We start from the raw sequence: 20726 nt of genomic DNA, 5'->3' as shown, positions 1-20726 counted from the left end.
GGCCCCTCATACTCACTGGTGACCCTGTCGCTAGACGCTGTGGTGACCTGGCAAGGACACCAGCCGGAAGATATCGGTGCCCCTCCAGTCCTTCTCTGTGGGGCACACTCAGGCACACACGTGCACATACACATACACAAACGGACATGCACGTGTGTGTGCTGTGCACACTGGTTTCTTCTACCCCCTGGCCTGTGCCAAGGGAATATTAAAGTGACTCTTCGTGGACTGGCTCTTGCCAAAGGCACAGATGCTTTGCAAGCCTCCGGCCCAGGTCCTGGGGGTGGCATGGTGCCCTCGTCAGGGCTTATAGCACCGGGTCTGAGCTGCCCTCCAGGGCTCTCTTGGGGGCAGGTGAAGGTGAACAGGAGCCTCGTGGCCAGGCTCTTCTTTGGAGCGCCCTGCCACAGGCGCTGTCGTTTTGTCTGGACACCACATCTCAGCGAATGTCTCTGTGGGCTGGTGTGGCTGAGGGAAGAAGATGGGAGCAGCAGCTCCACTGTTCGGGCCACCTCCGAGGACCAGGCCTGCATCTGAGGAGGGCAACCTAGCCACAGTCCACATAGCAAGTCACAGTCCGGGGCCTGGGAAGATGGGCATCGATGCTGCCCACGTGGTGGGAGGTGGCCTGGAGGGACTGGGGTGGAGGCGTGGCCACGGGGTGCATTGTGCTGGCCGGGGAATCTGGGGCCCATCGCTACCGCAAAGTAGCTAGAAGGTCCTTGCATGTCCCCAATTCCTCCACCTGTCTGGCTCCATCTCTTGTGGGCAGGTCGGCTGGCTCGGGAAGCTGATCTCTACGATCCTGCTCGGATACTCATCAACGTGGCTGCTGAGTCCCTACACCAGCCCTGAAAATACTTGGCTCACTGCCGTGGAGGTGACCGTTCCCATCACGGGCCTGTCTGGCCGCCCTCTGCCTGGTGGTTGGCTCCTGACTGACAGCCTGATGAGGCTGGTTGTTCCTGACGGGGAACCTCAGTGTGCTGACTGGCTCATGGCAGCAGGGGCTTTGTTTCTGATACAAGGACCCCTGAGATTGAGATGTTTTCTCTTTTGTGGTTTGGAGTGATATGCTTTCCTGGAACTTGGGCAGGGGTGCTGAGGCCACAGCCAGGGAGGGAGGCAGAGCCCAAGATCCTGCCGCACACATGAAGACCCTCTACAGGGCTCCAAGCAGCACGGCTCCCTGTCTCTTGGATGGTCCCAGACAGGAACTCCATGCTGGGCAGGGGGAGGGAAGGGTAAAGCCACCTTTGGACACCCCTTCCTACTGTGGAGTAACCACAGCGTGTGGGCAAACAAAGTCAGTTAGGACAAAGTTACCTGGGGAGGCTGCCCCTCTGCCAGACTTTCCCAGACCGAGAGAAATGTTCTCTGGGGAAAGCCAACCACATCCTCATTCCAACCTTGTCCTTAATGCAGTCTCACAAATTCCCAGGACTTGTGGATCCTAGAAGAAATTACACTGTATAGCCTCCTAGCCTTGCAGATAAGGAGGGACCAGCCTTGCCCAAAGGTTTCCCACAATCAGAAAATGGAAACCAGCCTTCACTCCTCTTGTATGAGAAATGGCAGTCACCCTGAGCTGGTGGTTTATGGACATGCCCTGGTCAGTGTTTAAGAACCAAGGCGTACAGGAGCATGGAGTGGACGAGTAGGGGTCCAGCTCAGTGCTGAGAGTGGTTGGGGACTATGACACGGGTGGCCCCCCAAAGTTCCTACCCCCTCTCCTTTCCCTCTCAGCATAGTCTCACCTGTGCAAAGACACCGCTTTTAATTAAATTTTTTTTTTTTTATTAAAATACTGTTATACCCAGTGGAATGCAGCAGCAATCCTGGTACAGGGTGGCATAACAAAACAGCCATGTTTACATTTTAAATATTTACGATAACTTAAACATACAGACACACATCATGGTCTTTGGCAGAAAATGTTCACAGCACAAAAAAATACTTTAAAAGAAATACCAAATATTAATCCAAAATATATTAAGTTGTTTTTTTTCTTCCACAATATTTTTTTGCCTTTTTTTCTCTTTTTTCTTTTTTTCTTTGTAAACAATGCATATGAACCAAATGCATTTTTCAGCTTTCAAGAGGGGTAGGGAGATTTAAAAAAATATGCAATTGTCCAGCAAATGCAAATGTTTAAAAAGGAAACTTGAGGAACCATGGGAATAAAATAACACATATAAAACCTAAAAACAGTTAAAGGAAAAAAAAAAACAAAGATTCAAGGAGAACTAAAAACAGTCAAGACAAACTGCTAAAACCCACCAATCGCTCCTGGGGCTGAGCTGGGGGACTCTTTAAGACCAGAAGTCAAAGTCACGGCCACTGGCAGGCTGCCATTGGATGCTTCACTCCAGTTCTCAAGCGCCGGCCCTGCTTCAGGGCGCTGGGCACGGGTGGCTCGAGGAGCCAGCCTCACGGCGCCATGCTGTAACGGGGGCTCCATTCAGAGGACTATCTGAGTCACGTCTCCCAATCCCTCCAGGGTGGGTGGACAGAGACCCTGATGAGAACAAGGCCATGTCTCCAGTTTCCTTTGGGAGAACTGGTGCTGGGAACCCCACCACAGCAGACTTGTGTGGTGGCTCACTTCACCTGGCTCAGGGCTCATAACCAAACTGACAGGATGTCCCAAGGACAGGAGCTGTGGAGCCATTTCAAGAGGCTGGTGATGGTGGTGGTGGGGGAGGGTCACGTGGGCATTTCCAAAAGGGTTCAAGATGGGGAAAAAGACAGCCAATATCCCGTGGATCAACTGGATCACGGGCCAAGGGCTTGAGAAGGGGAGCTAACTGGGCGGAACCGTGACAGCAGAGATGGGAGCACAGAACGAGGGGACAAAGCTGAAGCAGCCCGCTTCAGTCTTCTGTTCCACAAGGAAGGGAATTATATACAAACCGCACAGCGCATCCCAGTCCTTTCCAAGTGAAGGGGTGAGGCTGCGGCCTCAACGGGCCCCACAAGATGCAAGTGTGGGTGAGCCCAAGGAGGCGGTGAGGGGCTGAGGAGGTTGGAGGGACCACACTGAGCCAGGCCTGACTAGTAAACCAGCCCACCTGGCGTCCACGGGCAGCCATTCTTGGCAATCAGCCCCCAAATCAACATATCCTGTCCCCCTCTGCCCGAGTGTCCACTGGGGGTGCAGAAGGGGCTACTCCCTTCTGAGCTTTCGGTTGCTACCCTGGCAGCAAGCCTTGGGCTGCAAGCAGGTTAAGGTCCAGTCCTCATTCCACGTGGGCCCAGGAGGAATGTGGGGCTAAGGAGCAGAGTCTTCTGGGGGCCGGCTCACAGCTCCCCTCTCCTCTGCAGCATCCTTCCTCAGCTCCTGGGACCAGATGGTCAATGGGAATGAGTGCTGGGCTGGGGGAGGGTGAAGCAGCCTCTGGAGCGGCTGCTGGAATGGCCACGTGGCAGAGGGCAGAGGAGAGCAGGGAGTGGTTCGGAGTCCCCAAGGCACCACCTCCTTCAGATCAGTATCTCCACCATGTCCGACAAGTCCTGGACTCTGGATGTAGCAACAGAATCTGGAGAGATAAGAACACAGGCACATGCCAACGAGCATTACCACACTGCTCTTTTAAATCCTACCACGTTTGAAAGATAGGATCTATCCTCACCAACTTTTCCCAACTCAGCTGCCCAGGTCGCCATAACTTGGCCAACCTAAGCACAAAGCTCTGCTCCCTCTGGGCTCTTGGTCCAGACCACCAGCCTCCAGAGTGGAAGACACAGTTGTTTACAACTTGGAACTGGTTGGAGGGCTGGAGGGAGGGTGGAGAGCCCCAAGGGAGGGAGGCTGCCGCATTCTTTTCATGCCTGTGGTTTTCTGAGATGGTGAGGCCAGGCAAATATGCAAAGGCTAATGTGAAAGGGAGCAAACACAGTAATGGCATCTTCTCAAATTTCTCCTTCCCGGATTCTTTTTAAACAAAGTCTCCTAACTTGAGTGGAAGGGTAACTCACCAAGCTCCATTATCTTAGATATTTAGACTGGCAATAAAAGAAGACTTCCAAAGAGAAGATAAAGAGCCTCCCAGGTGGATCTGTCTGTAATCAGGGTTTTCAGTTCCCCTATTCATGCATCCAACCAGCTCTCATATGTACTGCAGTGGGCCTCACACCCTGCTCACCCGTCCCTGTGCAGGGCTCCCTGTGGAGTGTGGGCAGTGAGTGGGGCCGGGCCTGGGAATAAAGGGTCAGGGGCCCCAATTCACACCCCAACATGCCCTCAGCCCCGCAGAGAAGTCGGGGGGTGGGGGGGAAGGGGACTTACCCAGCAAGGCTGCCCTCTGGCCACTGCTGCACCCCAGAAGGCCGTCGGGCTCCAGGCCCAGGCAGGCGGCGGCGCTGTCTGGGGGGCTGTCAGTCTGGGTGCTCCCATCCCTGCTCCCATGTTTGGCGTGGGCAGCTAGGGGAGCCTCGGCCACTGGCTCCTCCGCCGGGGCCCTGTCTGCTGGAAAGGCAGGAGGTTCACAGTTATTGCCTTGTCCATAAGGTGGAACCCCCAGGAAGAACACCCCTACTTAACTGTACCTATTAGGGATGCGAATTGCTCTTGATTTGCAAGAACTTCGATTACAACTAAACGCTCCTGTTTCCAAATGGGAATAACTATCAGGTTGGATTGGGTTCCAAAAACTTCGAGTAGAAGAGCCTTTCTTAAAGGGGTGTAGATTAAATCTTAAAACCAGTAGGGACTCTCAGATTTCTGTGGCATCTGCTTAGAAGGGGGAGTGGAAGGGCTGGCCCAGAAGGTACGTCTGTACAGGGAGCTCTATTTTTACTTAGATGGTAAGTGGCTGGGGCCAGGGTGGTGGAATTTCCAGAGATGGGGGCTACAGCCTGCCTCTTCACACCAGGGGGACAGCTGTGGGCTGCAGGATCGCTGGAGCCAGAGTATAAGCCAGCTTCCCTGGGTGAGGGGCTGGGACGCCCTGGCTCCTCTGAGCCTCAGTTCTGAGAGGAAAGGCCTGAGGACACCCTAGCCTCTGCCTCTGCCGCTTACCCGCCTCCTCTCACCTGCAGCCAGCCGGGCAGGGGCATCCACCTGCCGCTCACTGGAGGAGAGCCCTTGCCAGCCCTGGGCCCCTGCTGCTGCAGCCACGAAGACAGATGGCACCGACTTGGCGGGCCTCAGGGAGCCCTGGGTGGCCTTGCCAGGATCCTTCCTGGAGCGCTGCTGAAGAACCTTGATCACCGCATCCTTCTCCAGGATCTGGGCGTGGAGCACCTTTAACCTGAGGGGTGAGAGGTCATGCTTGCATCTTCAGACCTACAGATCCAACAGCCCCCATCCTTCCTGCCTTGTAGACGTTGGAGGGAAAGCCTTTCCTACAACCAGGCTGGGCTCTCCTGGCCTTGCAGCAGGGGCAGGAGGGGGCCTTCAGAAATGCCATCACAGCTCTGGAACTGGATGCTCTGAAAATTGCCCATGCGAGAAGTGCTGGGCCCTTCTCACACCAGCAAAGGCAGGTCATCAAGGGGCAGGTCCTGGGTTCATCCAATGACAGCAATGGTACAACCCCCGTCCTGGAGGACCACCTCCAGGGCTGTTGGCCAAATGGGCTCAGTCAACGTGCTTGTGCTTTTGAGCCAGGTATAGGTTAAATGGAAATCTTGTGGGGCCCCTGAGATTGTTTTTGGAGAGAAAATACTAGCTACCCCCAGGCCGGGGGCCTCGGCCACATTCCTTCTGGGGGTGGTACATGGTGTGGACTCAGTAGGAAAGTCTTACTCTCTGATTTACATGGGGGAGGGGGAGGGGATAGAGTCCCAGAGCCTTGGATGGCATCCAACAGTGGGGTCTCCTGGGCAGACCAAGGACTTGGTTGGTACCTCTGGGAAAGAATACGTGTATGATGCCAGCTATGCCAAAAGCACGGGGGTCAGCTCAGAAGTAGGAGGGATTGTTAGGCCAGGTGGGGCAAGGGGTGTTTATCACGGATTAAGGACGGGGCAGGGACTTGACATCGCCACCCCCCTACCCCCACCCAGGTGCCCGGCCTGTAATGCCCAACCTGCTTTCCATCTCCTGATGCCTGTGGCCGCCGGTGAGCAGGCCCTCGTTGAAGCTGCTGCTGGGCGAGGGCTGGGGGGAGTGCCGGATGAGAGTGGTGTCGCGCTGGGCGGCAGCCGTGGCGGCCGCATCCATGGCAAACTGCCTCATGGCACGTTCCTCCAAATACTTCTGCTCCCACTTGGTCATGTCGGCCTCCAGTGCCAGGACCTGCTCCTCCTTCTCTCGTAGCTGCTCCGACAGCCGCAGGGCACTGAGCTCCGGGGACCCACCGCCGCTACTGCCACCACCGGGGCTGCCTGCCTGCCTCTGCAGAGAGAGGAGCACCGTGGTCAGGGGCGGCAGCTGGGGCGCGTTGGCCACAGGTCTTCGCCTCCACAGAAGGACTCTCACCGAGCCTTGGGCTTGGTCAGCCTCCCCGTACACTCTTCGCAGCCCGCTTCCACCCAGAGACAAAGGGGAGGCATGGGTCCCCGCACCCCCGCCCCAAATCCTGTGGCCAAGGGTGTGAGAAGATCAGGTCTGCCTTTGCAATAGCGACCACATAAATTATCTTCCAATCTGGGAAAGGGGTGCAACTCAATGACACTGGGACAACTGGTGTGAACTAGGACAGAACTGGGCAATCCAGGAGGTCTGGTCACCCTATCTCTGTGGGAAGGGTAAGGTTGGGAGTGGAGACAGAACCCTATCTGGTCTGTAAACACAAGAGCTATTCACACAGTCCAAAGTGAGGATAAAGACTCAGCATCTGGGCGACTATCTTCTCCCAGGATCCTGAGGAGACACACAAGAGGTGGCTAGTCTCCTCCATCAATGCTCCTGAGTGACTTTCTCTAGAGACCAAGTGTGCCAACCTGTGCTGCTGCTGAGGACAGAGGCCCAAGTCTTGAGTCCCCGAGGTCGGCACATGGCCCCGTGGCAAAGCCTCTGCTAAGACTGGTGGCTGGGAGGGGCCTTCAGCAAGGCCGGCACAGATCACCCTGGCTTTCCAAGGGGGCTCGGCCTGGATCTCAGCAGGGTCTCCCGGGGGCTTCAGAGCTGGCCTCCTCTGATGCTGCTCCAGTTCTGCCACCTCCGCGGGTCTTCCCAGCTCACCTGCTGCGCACGCAGGGCCTTGAGTTCCTGCTCCAGGCGCGTCCGCAGCCGTAGCTCCAGCTGCTCACGCTTCTCGCAGGCAGCCTGCAGCTGCCCCAGGGCCTGCTGCAGCCGCTCCACCTTCTCCACGTAGGCCTGCTTCTTCCGCAGCTCCTCCTCGGCTCGTGCCGCCCGGCCCTGGGCATTGCTCAGAGCCTGCTCCAGCAGCTCGGCCCGCCGCCGCTGGTCCTCGATGGCTCCGCGCAGCAGTGCCACCTCCCGCTCCAGCTTCTCCTGCTCCTGCTGCTGCTCGTAGCCTGCAGGGACGGAGAGGGGGGGCCTGGTCAGTGACGGCAGCCACCTCGCTGGCCCCACGGAGCACCCCCCACGTACTGGGCTCTGGGCTGACCACTGCAGCAGCATGACTGCATCTTATCCTCCCCACAACCTACGAGTTAGGTACCCTTAGTAACCCCATTGCATGGGCCAGGAAACTGAGGCTCAGGTTGAGTAAATATGAGAGCGCCAGGCCGGGGCCCTTGCAGTAGTCACTGGGTACACTGCTCCTCTGCTGGGACATGGTCTTGCCAGGAGAGAGCCCCAAACACTGCCCACTTGTGCCAGGTGTCACCATTTCCAAAACACATTCACAGTTCCCCTCGAGCCTCACGGTGACACTAGAGACTGGACCGGTAGGAACTGTGACGCCCATTTGCAGATGAGAAAACGGAGGCTCAGGTGGACTGTCGTGTGGTCATCATTCAAGTGGAAGAATCAAGGAGAGGGGAAGGGACCACCGTGTGCTGCCCCAGGAGCCAGGCACTTATACATCTTATTCCACCAAAGCCTCCAGTAACAGTCCCTTGAGGCAGGATTTGTGACCCCTCAACTTAAAGGGGAGGAAACATAGGAGGTGAATGGTGCTGCCAGGATGGGGACCCAAGTCAGCCTGCCTCTGACGGATCAGGCTGCTTGGCTGTGGTGTGAGGCCCTCACACCTAGAGGGCTGCCGAAGTGGGCTCCAGGGCTCACTCTGTGGACCCAGGCGCCCCTACCCGCAGAGTGTGTGGGCTGCCTGCCTTGCTGGAGGGCAGAGGCTCTGGGGCCTGCCTGGTGGACTCAAAGACACTCTCTAGGGCAGCACTATCATAGCACAGTGGAGTTTCCTGTCATAATGGGCTGGTCCTACACCGTGCCAGCCAGTGCGGTAGCCACTAGGCATGCGGGGCTACTGAGCACTGGAAGCGTGGCTAGTGTGAGGGAAGAGCCGAATTCTTCATTTTATTTAATTTTAATTAATTTTAATCTTTGAGCCATCTTTAATCTTTATACCTATCACATAGGACAGTACAAGCTCTGGAACAGACGAGTGAAGGCTTGGGACCTGGCAGGCAGAAGGGAGGATTCATTTACTCAGGGCCCTGGGGCAGAGAGGGAGGACACAGGCGACTGACCCAGGTCAGCTCTGGTTCACGCTGGATTTCAGAAGGCTGGGTCCAGGCTGGCCTCATTCTTTGGGGTGGAGGAAGAAGATGGCAGAGCTCAGTAACACTGAAATTGAGCCTTTCATCCCAAGCTGGCCTGACCCCTGATGGAGTGGAGGGGGCAGGCGGGAGTGCTGACTGGGACTTTGGACCTGGAGGTAGTGACCCCATCCTGGGAGGCTTCACAGAGCCCAACAGCTTACAGAGTTTGCAGGAGGCCTGCATCTCATCCCAGTCTATGATGCCCCCATCTTACAGCCTCAGAATCTGAGGCTCAGTGGGAAGAAACTGCCCAAGGGGGACAGGGCTGGGAGAACCAGGCCTCAGGACTCAAGGCCAGCTCCCCAGGGAGGACAGGGCCTGACCTGAGCTGGAGGTCTGTATAGCTTGCCTAGTAGGAAAAGCAGATGGCACTGGCGTAGTGGGCACACTTCCCTACTAGTGTTGACTGACTCCAGAAAAAAGGTGAGATCAACCAGAGGCATCTTCCCTGAGAATTCTGGTTTCCCCATGGCTATTGGGAGCAAGGAAGGGCTGCATGGCTTCCGTCAGCCCTTGGGGAGGATCCCCAGGACCCAGCCTTTGGCTTCCAGAAGCTTCCTGCCACCTCCCACACCTCTAAGGCCCCGGCAGGGGCTGGGAAGCCTGAGCCCTTGGCCATCCCCAGCCACCAGGATAAAACCCTGGGCCTGTCTGGCGGGCAGGCGGCGGGGGCACTCCTAGGCGGGGTGGCCGCGAATCAGGGAGACAGGGCGAGAGGCCAAGGGCGAGCGAGCAGTGGAGGGAGCATAAGGCCTTTCCCCCTGGGAAAGCGAGGCCCCACCGGCACGTCCCAGTCCCTTTGTCCCAGTGTCCTCCCTCCTCCCGCAGTGCGGGCGGGCGGGGCGCGGGAGGGAGCGGCGGCGGCGGCGGCGGGGCGGGGCGCAGCGGAACAGCCCGGGCTCAGGAATGCCTGGCATCCAGGTCACCCGCCGCTGCCAGATTAATGGCTCCAGCCCGGAGCCAAGAACAGCCTGGCGCTCGCTCCCCGGGGAGCGGAAACGCCTCCAGGCCGGCCTCCCCCTTCGCCCCTCCCCTGCCCGCTCCCAGAAACCCGCCGGTGACTTCCTTTCTTTGGCAGAGCCCGGCCCCCAAAGTCGGCCCTCTACTACAGGGCGCCCCATTCTACCCCCTTCCAGAAACCCGCCCTCCTCGGACTCCAAACGGGACCCTCGGGGCCGTCCCCTCCCCACCTCCCAGGGACCCTAAGTCATCGCCTCCCGCCAGTACAGCCCCGCCTGCCCCCTGCCCACCCCCACCCCCCAGCCCTTCAGTGCTGGGCTCTGGTCGGCCCTGTCCAGGGCCGAGCCCTCCTTGAGGAGGGAGGTGCTGCCAGCACAGCTCAGCCCTCAAGCTGCCCCTCCACTTCTGGACACCCCCTAAGTATCCAGCTTCAGCACAGCAGGCTTTCTGAATGGGTTCCTCCTTCCTCGAAGCCACCCTCGCCCGGCCACCAGCCGCCCCCACTCCACTCCTTTGCAAACACCCTAACACCACTATAGCACGTAGTAAGAGCATACAGGAGGAGTTTAATAAATAACTGCCTGTCTGTCTCTTCTGACTGCTGCAGCTTCTTCCTACTGCTGAGCTCGGGGCTCCCTTTGTCCTCCCCCTTCCCCCAAACTCCCTGCTCGAACCTCCACTTGAGCTATCCTGCTGCTTCTTCACCTGTGGCCTGCTCCCCACCGTGCTACCCCACAAAGCCCTTCTCTCAGGCTGCTGGGGACCTCTCCTCATCTCGCCTCCGGGGCCAGGCCACCCTTGTTGCCTGAAATCCGGGGTGGGAAGACCCTGCTCCTTCCTCAAGCTCACTGCCTCTCTTGGCCTCCCTGCCCTGGCACCTTCCTGACCTGTTCCTGCTGTGCTCCACGCTGGCCAGGGGCTCAGCACAGCTGTGCTAGTGAACAAATGAGTGACTGAATGGATGAGTCAACAATGAACTCATCTGTTCTTCAAGAAGCCTCTGACCACCCTCTTTAGGGGATCCTCCTGAGCCCCTTCTTTGGGCTGCCCTGTTGGTTACGCCCCATTTTTGGCTGGTGCCTCCACCTGTTATGGCCCAGCCTCACCATGCTCCCCAGCTTCCCGCATTCCCCCCGGGCACCCCCTGGGAGACTCAGGCTCTTCCTTCTCTCTCATCCCACCTGTCTCCAAGGCTCTGTGGCCTCCCCCATGCTTCTGAAGGACACCGAACCGATGGTCAGCACCACAGCTCAGCAAACCACAGCTCCCCAGCTATCCCTCTGGATCCACTGATTTCCCCAATACACAGAGAACCAGATCTTTTTCCTCTTCAGAAACTACCCCTCCCCCAGATCTAGTCCACTGCTGGGTGCATAGTAGACATTCAGTAAACCCAAGCTCCAAGCACTGCTTTGATAGAGGAGGCCGATCCTCCCTGTGCTGAGGGGCTGTCCTGGCCACACCTCTGGCCAGGTTCCTGAGTGGGACCCCTACTCACTTTGAGCCAGCAACTTGGCCACCATGTCCTGACTGCCTGCCTGCGCTTCCTGTGTCTTGCTTGCCAGGCGCCGGTTTGCAGATTCCAATCTCTCTGTTTCAAATAAAGAAAAGAGGTTTTAAGGAAAAATGTTTGAATACAGGTGAAGCTGCCTGCTGGGGTGTCCCCTCGGTCCTATCTGTCGGGCTGCATTCTCCAAGTTGGGGGTGGGCTCATAGGGAAGCTCCAGGTCATCCTGGGCCACGTGGGTGGGAGCTCCATGAGGGGCCCTAAGGTCTAGAACACAGAGACAAGACTCCCCAAGGAGTCTCAGCCTAGTCTCCTTTGAGTCGATTTATACTCTTATTGCAGAGGACAGATTCTGAATTATTCCCTAGAACAGTGGGATCAAGCTGTCCGCAGGCACTCCCCACCCCTCCACCTGGGTAAGCCGTCCTCACCTCTCAGATCCCGGTTGAAGTCCTGCAGCCGCCTCATCTCACTGTCCATCTTGTTCCGCATAGTCTTCTCCAGGGCCTCCCGCTTGGAAGAGGCCCTTGTCAGGCTCTCGTGGGCCTCAGAGAGCCGCTGGATTTCGCTCTCCAGCTGCAAGAGGCAGACAGCAGAGCTGAAGGAAGGGGATAGCTCCCAGGGAGGGAGTGGCATCAAGGTCCCCTCCACAGACCCCGGCTGATCTGCTATTCTCCATCAGAAAGGGTGAGAGAGGAGAGGATCAAAAGCCACAGCAAAAAAATCCACCTAGTTCTGGTGGGACGGGCTGCAGCCTGTAGCCTCTAGAGGTGGACCAGACTGCTGGAACAGGCAAGCGAGGGTCCCTTCAACTGTCCCAAGGTCCTGAGCAAACCCAAGGCCAGGTTCTCTGGAAGTGGCTGCCTGCAGCGTGACTAAGCGCAGCTTTCTGGGGCCCACTGTCCAGAAAGAAGCATCTTCCTTTTGTCTGGCTTCTACTGAGAAATCTGAGCACAATGGGCCCAGGAGTGGGCACTCAGACTCCAACCATGGTCTGGAGGGTGGACTTATCTTGGGACACCACAGGATGGCCTCGGGAGGCCTGAGGCCACCTGCTAAGGCTGAGCGCACAGCTGGTAACCCTTCACTAAGAAGGGAGCACCAGACCCCAGCCTGAGCCGCCTCTGCTTGGAGGATTTGCCTCTCCAGCCACCGCCATCCACCCCAGAGGGCCAGCCTGGCCCTGGCTGCCCCTCCCACTTGGCGGCTGGCAGGTTCCGCACGTGCTCCTCGCTGGCCTGTGATTCCAATAAGTCGCTCGTTTTTTCCAAGAGGAGGGGCTTCCTCTGTGGTCAGGGCTGGCCTGGAACAGACTTGCTGTTGTGTGGGGGATACAAAGGGCTCTCTGTGGGAGGTGTCCACGGGAGGGGGTGTGTGCAGGGGAAGGGTGCGAGTGTGAGGGAGCCGTGAATGGGCTCTTTCTAATCACCATTGGGCAGCAACAGCTCATGCTCCAGGCCTGCTGTGCCGGCTGCTCCCCAGCTGTCTGGAGTCAGCCAGGGAGGGTGCATGAGGGATGGGGGCGGGGACTGAGGGACGGCTGAGAAGCCCAGCCAGGCCAGCCCCGTCGGGGTCCCTTCTTCCCCCTGCCCCTCCGAGGCCCCAGCAGGGCCTACCTTCTCGATGCGGCTGGTCTTCTCCGCCGAGCTCTCCAGCTCCCTCTTCAGCCTCTCGTTGTCCCTCTGCAGCCTGGCATTCTCCCTCAGCACAGTCTCCATCTGGGCCAGGTGGGCACTGCCCGAGGAGGCCTGGGTGCTTGCTGGGGCCTCCAACCCTGGTAGGCTGAGGGAGCCTAGCGGGCCCTGGCTGAGGGGAGCCGGGGATGGGGGCGGGGGGTGCTCCTGGGGCTGCTGCAGGTACTGGTACTGCTGCCGCTGCTGGAGGAACACAGGGGGCACCTGGGCCTGCAGGATCCTGGGGAACAGAAGAGTAGGTGCTCAGAGACCGAGAAGCCACCCCGAGTCGCGCCAGCCCTCTTGGGCAGACAGCCTCCCCACAGCGTGAGGCAGCGACTGGTGGGGAAGGCCTTTCCACATGGCGTCCCCAAGACCTTCAAGGGCCAGGGGAGCAGGGCTGGAGGGGATTAACATGAGCATGCTTATTTCATGCCCAGCCTCACTGTGGCCGAGGCCCCGGGGATCAGCCTGAGCAGTCCTAGCAACCCGAGCTTAAAGAAGAGATCTTGAAAAGCGCACTCCTGACCCTTCTCATCAATAGAAGGCTCTTTCTGAGTGTGGAGGTCACATCCATCATGACTGAACACACAAACTTCCAGGCCCCTGGGCCGCTTGGTGTCTGTTCCAGCCCCTGGTGTCAGGCCCTGCGCTCACACGCACTTTTTCTCCCTCCTATTTTGGGTCCCGTCACCCCTTGAAGAAACATTTTTAGAAGACTGTGGCTAAGGTTAGAGCGGCGAGACAGATGTCAGGGGTAGAGTCTGGGCTCCAGAGTCCGACAAAATAGGCATTCAAACTCCGGCTCCAGTGTTTAAGCCCATGGTGCGGCAGGACTCCGCTCAATCGTGTAAGTAAGGTTCTCAGCCTCAAGGGGGTTTGTGAGGGCTACATTTGCCTGGCAGAGTGCTGGGCCTGCAGTGGGCGTTCCCACAATGACGGCCCATCCTCCGTCTCTCCTAGTGGAGACCGCAGCTTACTCTCTGCTCAAAGAGTAAATGTGACCCAAACACTGGATTTTCTGGGGCGTAGTGGTTGCCTCAGGACTATGACAATAGCCTGAGTTTAGGGACAATGTCCTACTGGTATAACGTCAGCCTCAGGGCCCCATGTCAAGGGAAGGGGCAGAGAGCAAGAGGCCTGTGGGGTCACAGAGCCTTTCTGGGGCCTTGTGGCTCTAAGTGTAAAAGAGCTGATGGCCTCAGTTTCACCAGGAACTTTCCCAAGTCCCGGAAGGCCCACATGAGTGCATCACCTCAGCACCTATGCCTGCTCTTCCCCTCATCCCTCCCCTTCATCCTTCCCCCTCCAGACTCCGGGCTCCCCTGCCCCTCTTATGGCCCTAGGCTACAAGAACAGTCCCTGCCCCCAGTTCCCAGAAAGCAAGCCTCAGCGGATCAGCCAAAGGAGAGGCTGGCAGATGTATTTCTCTTACTGCCCAAGGTAGAGCTTCCAGTGAGAGCTGAGAGTCCCCATTGGAATGTGCAAACTCTCCCTGTGCTGCTAAATGTGGCATCTTGGGGTTGCTTCTTGAACTTGCCCCCCCTGCCCTGGGCCAGGCAGACACAAATGGCATTCTTTGGGGATGACTTGGCTCCAAGAAAGAATACAGCCTCCTTTCCTTCACACTTGCTCTCCCTTCCCCTTGTTCGCCCCTCCCCCTCCCTCTTTTTTTGTTCTCCTGCAAACAGTCTACTTCCTTTCCACGATATTATCTTTTCCTGACAGGGCTCAATAAGGCTGGTCCAAGAGAAGAAACCACAACTCAGCTTCCGAAACTCTCCCAGGACGGAGCCCTGAGAAAGGAGATAAGGTAGGGGGGCCTGGGGGGTGGAGGGTGGCGAAAACCCACAGGCTCCATCTTCTGGTCCCTTCATTCCAAGCTATCACGTCACTCATTTCTCGAGAGCTAAGAAAGCCATCTTTCCCGGGAAAGGGCACACAGTGGGAAAGTGGGTGACTAAATGAGGACTCAGCAGGCACGAAGAGAACCAGACTTGGACCTTGGGCCATCAGAGGAAGAGGGAGTCTGCAAACCTTCAGGCTCCTCTGGTGGGGCTTCCTGGACCCCTGTGCGGGGGAGATGCAGGGCGTGTGAAAAGGGCGTGTGTCAGCTTCTCAGGAGAAGGTGCGGAGCCAAGCGATAGCCTCATTTCTAGGAACCCTATTTCTGCAAACTATCTGGGCTTCCTGCCCCTCCCGGGCATCCCTGCTTCCATTCTAGCCTCTAGAATCCATTCTCTACATGCAGCAGAGGAATCGTTTTAAAAAGGTACGCCAAATCGCATCCTCTAAAGGCTTCCCTTCACACTGAGAATCAAACACTAAGCCCTCCCCCCAGCAGCCTCTCCGGAGCCTCCACAGAAAGGGGCTCACCTGGACCAAGAATCCTCTCCCACTCCAGGCTCCACCCACATGGACCACACAGAAAAACATGAAAGGAAATGAATGGTAGGGACAGGGCAGCTCCCGCCCCGGTGTAGGAGCGGGGAGAGGTCCCTAAGGAGGCCATCTGGTCCTTTCTTCCTGCCTACAGTTAGGAATGCATCCCAGTAATCACAGAAAGCAAACATGTCCACTTGTTCTTAGAAACCTCCAGAGAAGGAGGTTCCACCTTCTTCCCACTTAACTTGGAAACAGTTTGGCAATGATTCCCAACCCTTGTCTTTGCAAGGTCTTTCTGAAACCCAACCTTTAACCCCCTGCTGTAATTCATAGCCTCTGAAAACCCTAGTTACTCAACTGCTACAGACAATTAGACAATGGTGTCCACCTCCAAATTAAAGCAAGGGATGCCACTAAGTTCTCATGTGACCCTGGCTAAATCCCTCTTTCCTTCCAGCATTAGCTCCCATCTTGGGAGGGAGAGGGTATCATCGGCCTTCCTCTGGAGCTCGCCAGGATTCTGGAGGCTCTTCACCCTGGGAGAACTACGCTGGAAGCCAAGAGCTTGAAGACCGAGGTGGGCAGTTACCTTACTTCCGCATGCTGGAAGTGCGGGCTGCCACGGGTGCGGTACCGCGGGTCGGTGACAGCGGAGGTGGTCTCATGAGCTAGCACGATGTGTGGGTACTGAGGTGGAGGTCCGCGGGGCTCCGGGCCCTCTGCAGGGGCGCCCCTGGGCAGGGGTCCCTGCTGGTTGCGGGCCAGCTGGGGGAAGCTGTGGGAGGCGCTCATGTGGCTGGGGGTACGGGCCCCGTTCCTCTCCAGGGACAGCTGCAGGAGCCGCTCGCTCAGGGAGCGCACGTGCCCGTGCCTCAGCTCACGCAGGGCCTCATCCTGCCTCCGAATGCCACCCGGGGCCCCGCGGGGATCCCGGTCCCCCATATGTGGCTGGGGCCCCGCCTGCTGGGCCGCATAGTACTGCGAGTGGGCTTTGGCCTCCTCATAGGTGGGCAGCTCCTCGCCCTTGCCAGGCTGTGGGCACAGCCGGTAGAGGCTGTTCTCTGCCAGGTGGGTCTCGGTGCCCTGGTGCTCCTGGCCCTGGGGCTCCTGCCTTGTGGCCTGCTGCAGCACCTGACTGTCCTCGGGGGCCACGTTCTCCAGGGGGGCCTGGGGGCTCCCTGTGCCCCCAGCCCCAGCCCCACCCCGTAGGGCCTGCTGCTGGATGGCCAGCAGCGTGCGGGTCTCGGTCAGGTTGCCATAGCGCAGCTGCTCCTGGATGAGGCGGTGCAGGACCGTACCCGAGGAGTCTTCCAGTGTCCTCATGCTTCCTGGGCTTGCACACAACCGCCTGGACAAAGGCCAGCGGCACCTGGCCCCAGAGCACCTGGGAGGAGAGAAAGAAGACCACTCAGTGGGAGCACATGGGAAAGGGGGGGACTTTCCATTACTGTCTGGTCAAAGGCATGATGGTAAAGAGCAAGGCTATGGAGGGGCACACAAGCCTGGGTTCAACTGCCAATGCTGCCATCTACTGATTAAGGCAAGTCACTTAACTTCTGAGCCTCAGTTTCTCCATCGGAAATATGAAAGAATAATGCTAGCCTCACGGAGTTGAGAATTAAAACAGGCAATGGCTGTTGAGCTCCTGGTGTACTGTAAATCCCTGGCAAAGGACTGCCATTATAATCATATTCATGGAGACTTACTGTGCCTAGAGAAAAACACCAGTAACCTAGACACCAGGAACCTTGACCTCCTGCAGTCAGCTTCCCATCAAAGAGCCTGATGAGCGACTCTAGCGCAGGCCTAATTCAGCTCTAACCACTGAGCATTCCAGTCCAGGGGTGGACAGGGCCCCAGTTTACTGGCAGGTGATAAAGAATGATTCCAGCCTGGTAGAAGCCCTAGGCAAACAGCCCCCAGGACCGTCTAGGATGAAGCATGCCTGAGCGCCGGCCTTGGCACAGCTAACTCACCACCCTTTACTCTGCTGAGCCCTCCCTGTCATGGGATGACCTTGGCAGTCACTCTGCAAGGTGAACAGGAAGAAGGAAAAAATGCATCTGGATTGGTGAATAAGGGATGAAAGAGAGACTATAATAGGACAATGGTTTTCTGAGATGAGGCAAAAAGGTGCCACCCATCAAGGTTTGTGGGCCAGTCACATAGTCTGTGCGCTGAGAGTAAGTGCACACGTGCTCCAGGTAAAAAGAAAGGGTGGCACGATGTCTTCGATTTTATGATTACCACCCCCAGCTACACACACACTTGCTCCTTGGATGTGCCCTGATGGCCCTCTAGGCACGCAGGGGATGATGGGCCATCAGCATCTTGACATCGGTAACACCATTTGAGCCGACTGAAGAAGGAAGGGAGCGAGCGGGGAGGCTCTTGGCTGCAGGAACCTGGGGCTGGGGGCTCTGAGCCTAAACTGCAGGGAGATAATATCTCCTGCGGAAGGTGTTCCCTTCTGAGCCTGGGCTCCCAGTGGCTCATGGCCTGGCAGGCTGCCCACCTCACCCAGCTTCCTTTCCACAGCCTCCTCTACCACAGACCTCCAAACTGGGATTCAGGGAAGACCAAACAAAACCCACACCTCCGAAGGTCCTGTGTGCACGGGAGGAGGACAGTAGGAGGAACGCAGCCCCTCCTCTGCCCCAAAACTAGCCCCAGTGCCCTGCTCAAGTTAGGGCTTGGCCAACTGGCAGAGCAGCCATTCCACTCCCTCCTCCCAGCTGCCCAAAACCGGGGAGAGGGAGATGCGTCTGGAGAGTACTCTGTATTCATCCTTCCTGGCACCCCCTCATTCCCCCCGCCCCAAACACACAAGGACGGGAGATGCAAGACTCTGGAGCTACCCGAGGCAAAACAAACCGGAATCAATTCTCCCTAGCGTTTCATCCACGGGGCATTCCTAAGTTAATCACTGTCTGGGCTGACTGCAGCCGAGGAGGACCGGAGAATGCAGCTTTCCGGACAGATTCCAGGCCCTCTCCCCACCAACAGTGTGCCTGGGTACAGGGAACACCTCCCGCGCCTCTCATCCCGCGTTTGTCCCGGTCAAGACCCTTGGATGCACATCCTTTCAGCTGAGCCGTTACTAAAATCTGCGCCCGCGACCCGGGCCGTGCACCCCTGCTGTACTAGCGCGCCCAGGTCTCTGAAACACCCTCTTCTAAGCAAGCACGCAACTCCGGCCTTTGCCTGGGCTCACGCGCGCCTAAGGAACCAAAGCGAGGGTCTCTAGTCAGACCGCACCTCATCCCGCCCTACCCGGACTCCTGGCTGACTACGAGCACCCGGTGGCCGCCGCTGCGCCGGGAGCTGGGTGGACGACGGTAGCCAGTGGTCCGGAGAGGTCTTTAAGCGTCGTGGAGCCGCCTCCCTCCCTCCCTCCCTCGCCCTCTTTGTTTTCCAAATGCTCCAGCGCTGACGTCAGCGGGCTGGACGGCAAGCTGCATTCTTTCTAAGTGAGAGCCAGACCGTGGCTCAAGAGAGGATTTTCCAAGGAAGACAAAGAGGAATTCTTGGGCTAGTTGGGGGGCAAAGACACCTGTAACCCCTACCTAACCAAATCAGCCCCCAGGGCGCTGCAAACTGAGCTCCAAGCGGCGCCTTCCGCCCAGATCCGCATCCCCTGGCATCCCCTCTTCCCGACCCGCGACCCCAAACACCCACTACGTTCTCCCCAGAGGCTGCCCCCCTCCTCCAGCCCCAGCAGACCCGCGCGCCTTCGAGAGACACCCCCGGGCAGAGCGGTCCTTGCCCTGCTTCGCGGCTGCCGGGAAAGGCGCACTGTGCCTTGGAGGACGCTGGGTCCGCTCCGCTCCCGCTCCCGCTCCCGGAAAAGCCCAGGCTGCGGCGGGGCTCGGGCTTCGGCTGGGGCGAGTCTCTGCGGCCCCGCGCGCTCCCCAAAGCGCCGAGAGGCCTTCCTTACCGCAGCGGCCCGCGGGTGCTCGGCGCTGTCAGACCCGACGACCCGGCCCGGCCCGGCTCGGCTCAGCGCGGCGGCTGAGGTGTGCTCTCGGCCGTCGCACCGACGCTCTGGCCGCTTGGGCCCCAGCACGCAGCCCCAGGGTCGGCCAGCGCCGGAGGCGGCTGCTATGCCAGGAATGTGAGAGTTTCAGGTTCCCCCTCGGGATCAAAGCGAACCACAAATAACCTCGCAGCGCGCCGCCCTCCTCCGTCCTCCGCCTCCTCCCACCCCCTCCTCCCCGCCCCCGCCTTCCTCCGGGGAGGCGGCGCTGAGGACCCGGAGGCCGCGGCCTCCTGGACGCGCGGCGACCCTTCCCGGCTTGCACCCCCTGCTCTGCCTTCGGAGCTGCTGGAGACTGAGTCCAGCTCGGCCCCTGACCTCCTGCAACCACGTCCCTGCCTTCCTCTCTCCTCCAGCTCCATTGGCCGGACGACACAGAGGGCTATACATCGCATGCCCCCGAGGAACTCTGGGTGTTGCTTCGGGACGTGGTTGGGGGTGAGGGGGCTTGGGTGTGTGTGTGTGTGTGTGTGTGTGTGTGTGTGTGTGTGTGTGTGTGTGTTGTGTACGGGGAGGGAGGACTGCAAAGATGTCCCTATCTGCGCGGCTGAACCTTGCCCCTGGGGAAGAGATGACTCTTGCTTCCAGCCCTAAGCCTCTCTGGTTGTCGCCGGCGGCAACCTTCGAATTGCACTTTTCTTGTTTACAAACACCTTCGCCAGCTCTTTTCGGATCTGTCTCTACAGGAAGGGTGAATCTGGGTTGAAAAACCTGGTTAATTTGATCCACTTAACTAGCTGAATCACCCGCTGCCAGGGGCTTTGTCCAGTTCTTCCCAAAGAAGTTAGTAAGGAGCAGCCCTTTACGGAAAGCGCGCACCCTGCCTCCTGGGCCTGGTCGTCCCATCCAGCCCTTCCAGTTATCCTCCCAGGGATTTCTGTTATCACCCGTGTTTTATAAATGAGGGGTCACACAGAGAGTGATGAAGCCAGGTAGCCAGCGGGCTGCAGTTTCTCATTCCCAGAACTTTTCCGCAGCCACCAGAATCCAGGTTCCCTAGGTGGACAGGGAAGGCCCTGGGAGCCCTCCTCTCTTCATCTGCCCTCTCTCTGTTCTGGTTTCTTCATTTCCGTCCACAACCCTGCCAGCCAGGAGCCCTCCCTTGTGTCCACTTCTGCTGCTTCTGCTGTTCCCCCTCTGGATAGAATTCTGGCCTCTGCCCCTGGGACCCTTCCTCCCCAGGCTTTGCACTAGGCTGGTCCATCTGTGCCGGTGGAAACCCCCCTTTCTGAAAGCCTGCTCTGACAGATCCTCCTGGGCCCTCACCACACTGGGCCTCTCAACACCTCCATGTGTGAGGCCCAGGCCCCTGTCCATCCTGAGAATGAGGGCTGACTTCCAGCCCTGACTGGGTCCTCTCCACCTCCTCTCACGGTGGAGTTTGCAATTGCGAGATTCACTGGAAGGGACTGGGACAAGAAAACTTGGTAAGTTCAAAGAGCTGTTTACTAGCCAGGGACATTGTTAATTTTTAATAAAACCCTCCCCCAAAATGTGTGTATGTGTGTGTGATTTACTTGGAAGCCAAATA

At 58.1% G+C, this 20726-nt stretch overlaps 1 protein-coding gene across 2 annotated transcripts; it reads right to left on the bottom strand.

The window, feature by feature from the left end:
- Positions 1-1821: 1821 nt before the first annotated feature.
- On the bottom strand, positions 1822-19256 carry AMOTL2 (angiomotin like 2). Of its 2 annotated transcripts, none has more exons than XM_082840032.1 (10): positions 19097-19256; positions 15749-16543; positions 12718-13015; positions 11533-11677; positions 11093-11185; positions 7130-7425; positions 6033-6340; positions 5035-5252; positions 4289-4468; positions 1822-3539 (listed from the first exon to the last, which is right to left on the bottom strand). In XM_082840032.1, exons 2-10 carry the CDS (start codon positions 16480-16482, stop codon positions 3481-3483), a joined length of 2331 nt encoding a protein of 776 aa, XP_082696158.1. In that variant the 5' UTR covers positions 16483-16543; positions 19097-19256; the 3' UTR covers positions 1822-3480. The 2 variants fall into 2 exon arrangements, with proteins under 2 accessions (XP_082696158.1, XP_082696159.1); XM_082840033.1 differs by having other exon boundaries at positions 4289-4465.
- Positions 19257-20726: the final 1470 nt, after the last annotated feature.

The sequence above is a fragment of the Leucopleurus acutus genome, assembly GCF_964270905.1.
Source record: "Leucopleurus acutus genome assembly, chromosome: 5".
Taxonomy (NCBI): Eukaryota; Metazoa; Chordata; class Mammalia; order Artiodactyla; family Delphinidae; genus Leucopleurus; species Leucopleurus acutus.
Note: the sequence above shows the minus strand (reverse complement) of the source record. Positions and strands in the feature narration are given on the sequence as shown.

Bases quoted from the DNA above. Each gene is read 5' to 3' on its own strand.
- AMOTL2 (XM_082840032.1), bottom strand. From the start codon at position 16,482: ATGAGGACACTGGAAGACTCCTCGGGTACGGTCCTGCACCGCCTCATC. The intron at 13,016-15,748 runs GTAACTGCCCAC...TCTGTTCCCCAG, and splicing joins TTCCAGCATGCGGAAGTAAG to GATCCTGCAGGCCCAGGTGC. The intron at 7,426-11,092 runs GTGAGTAGGGGT...CCGTCCCTGCAG, and splicing joins GGCCAAGTTGCTGGCTCAAA to GCTACGAGCAGCAGCAGGAG.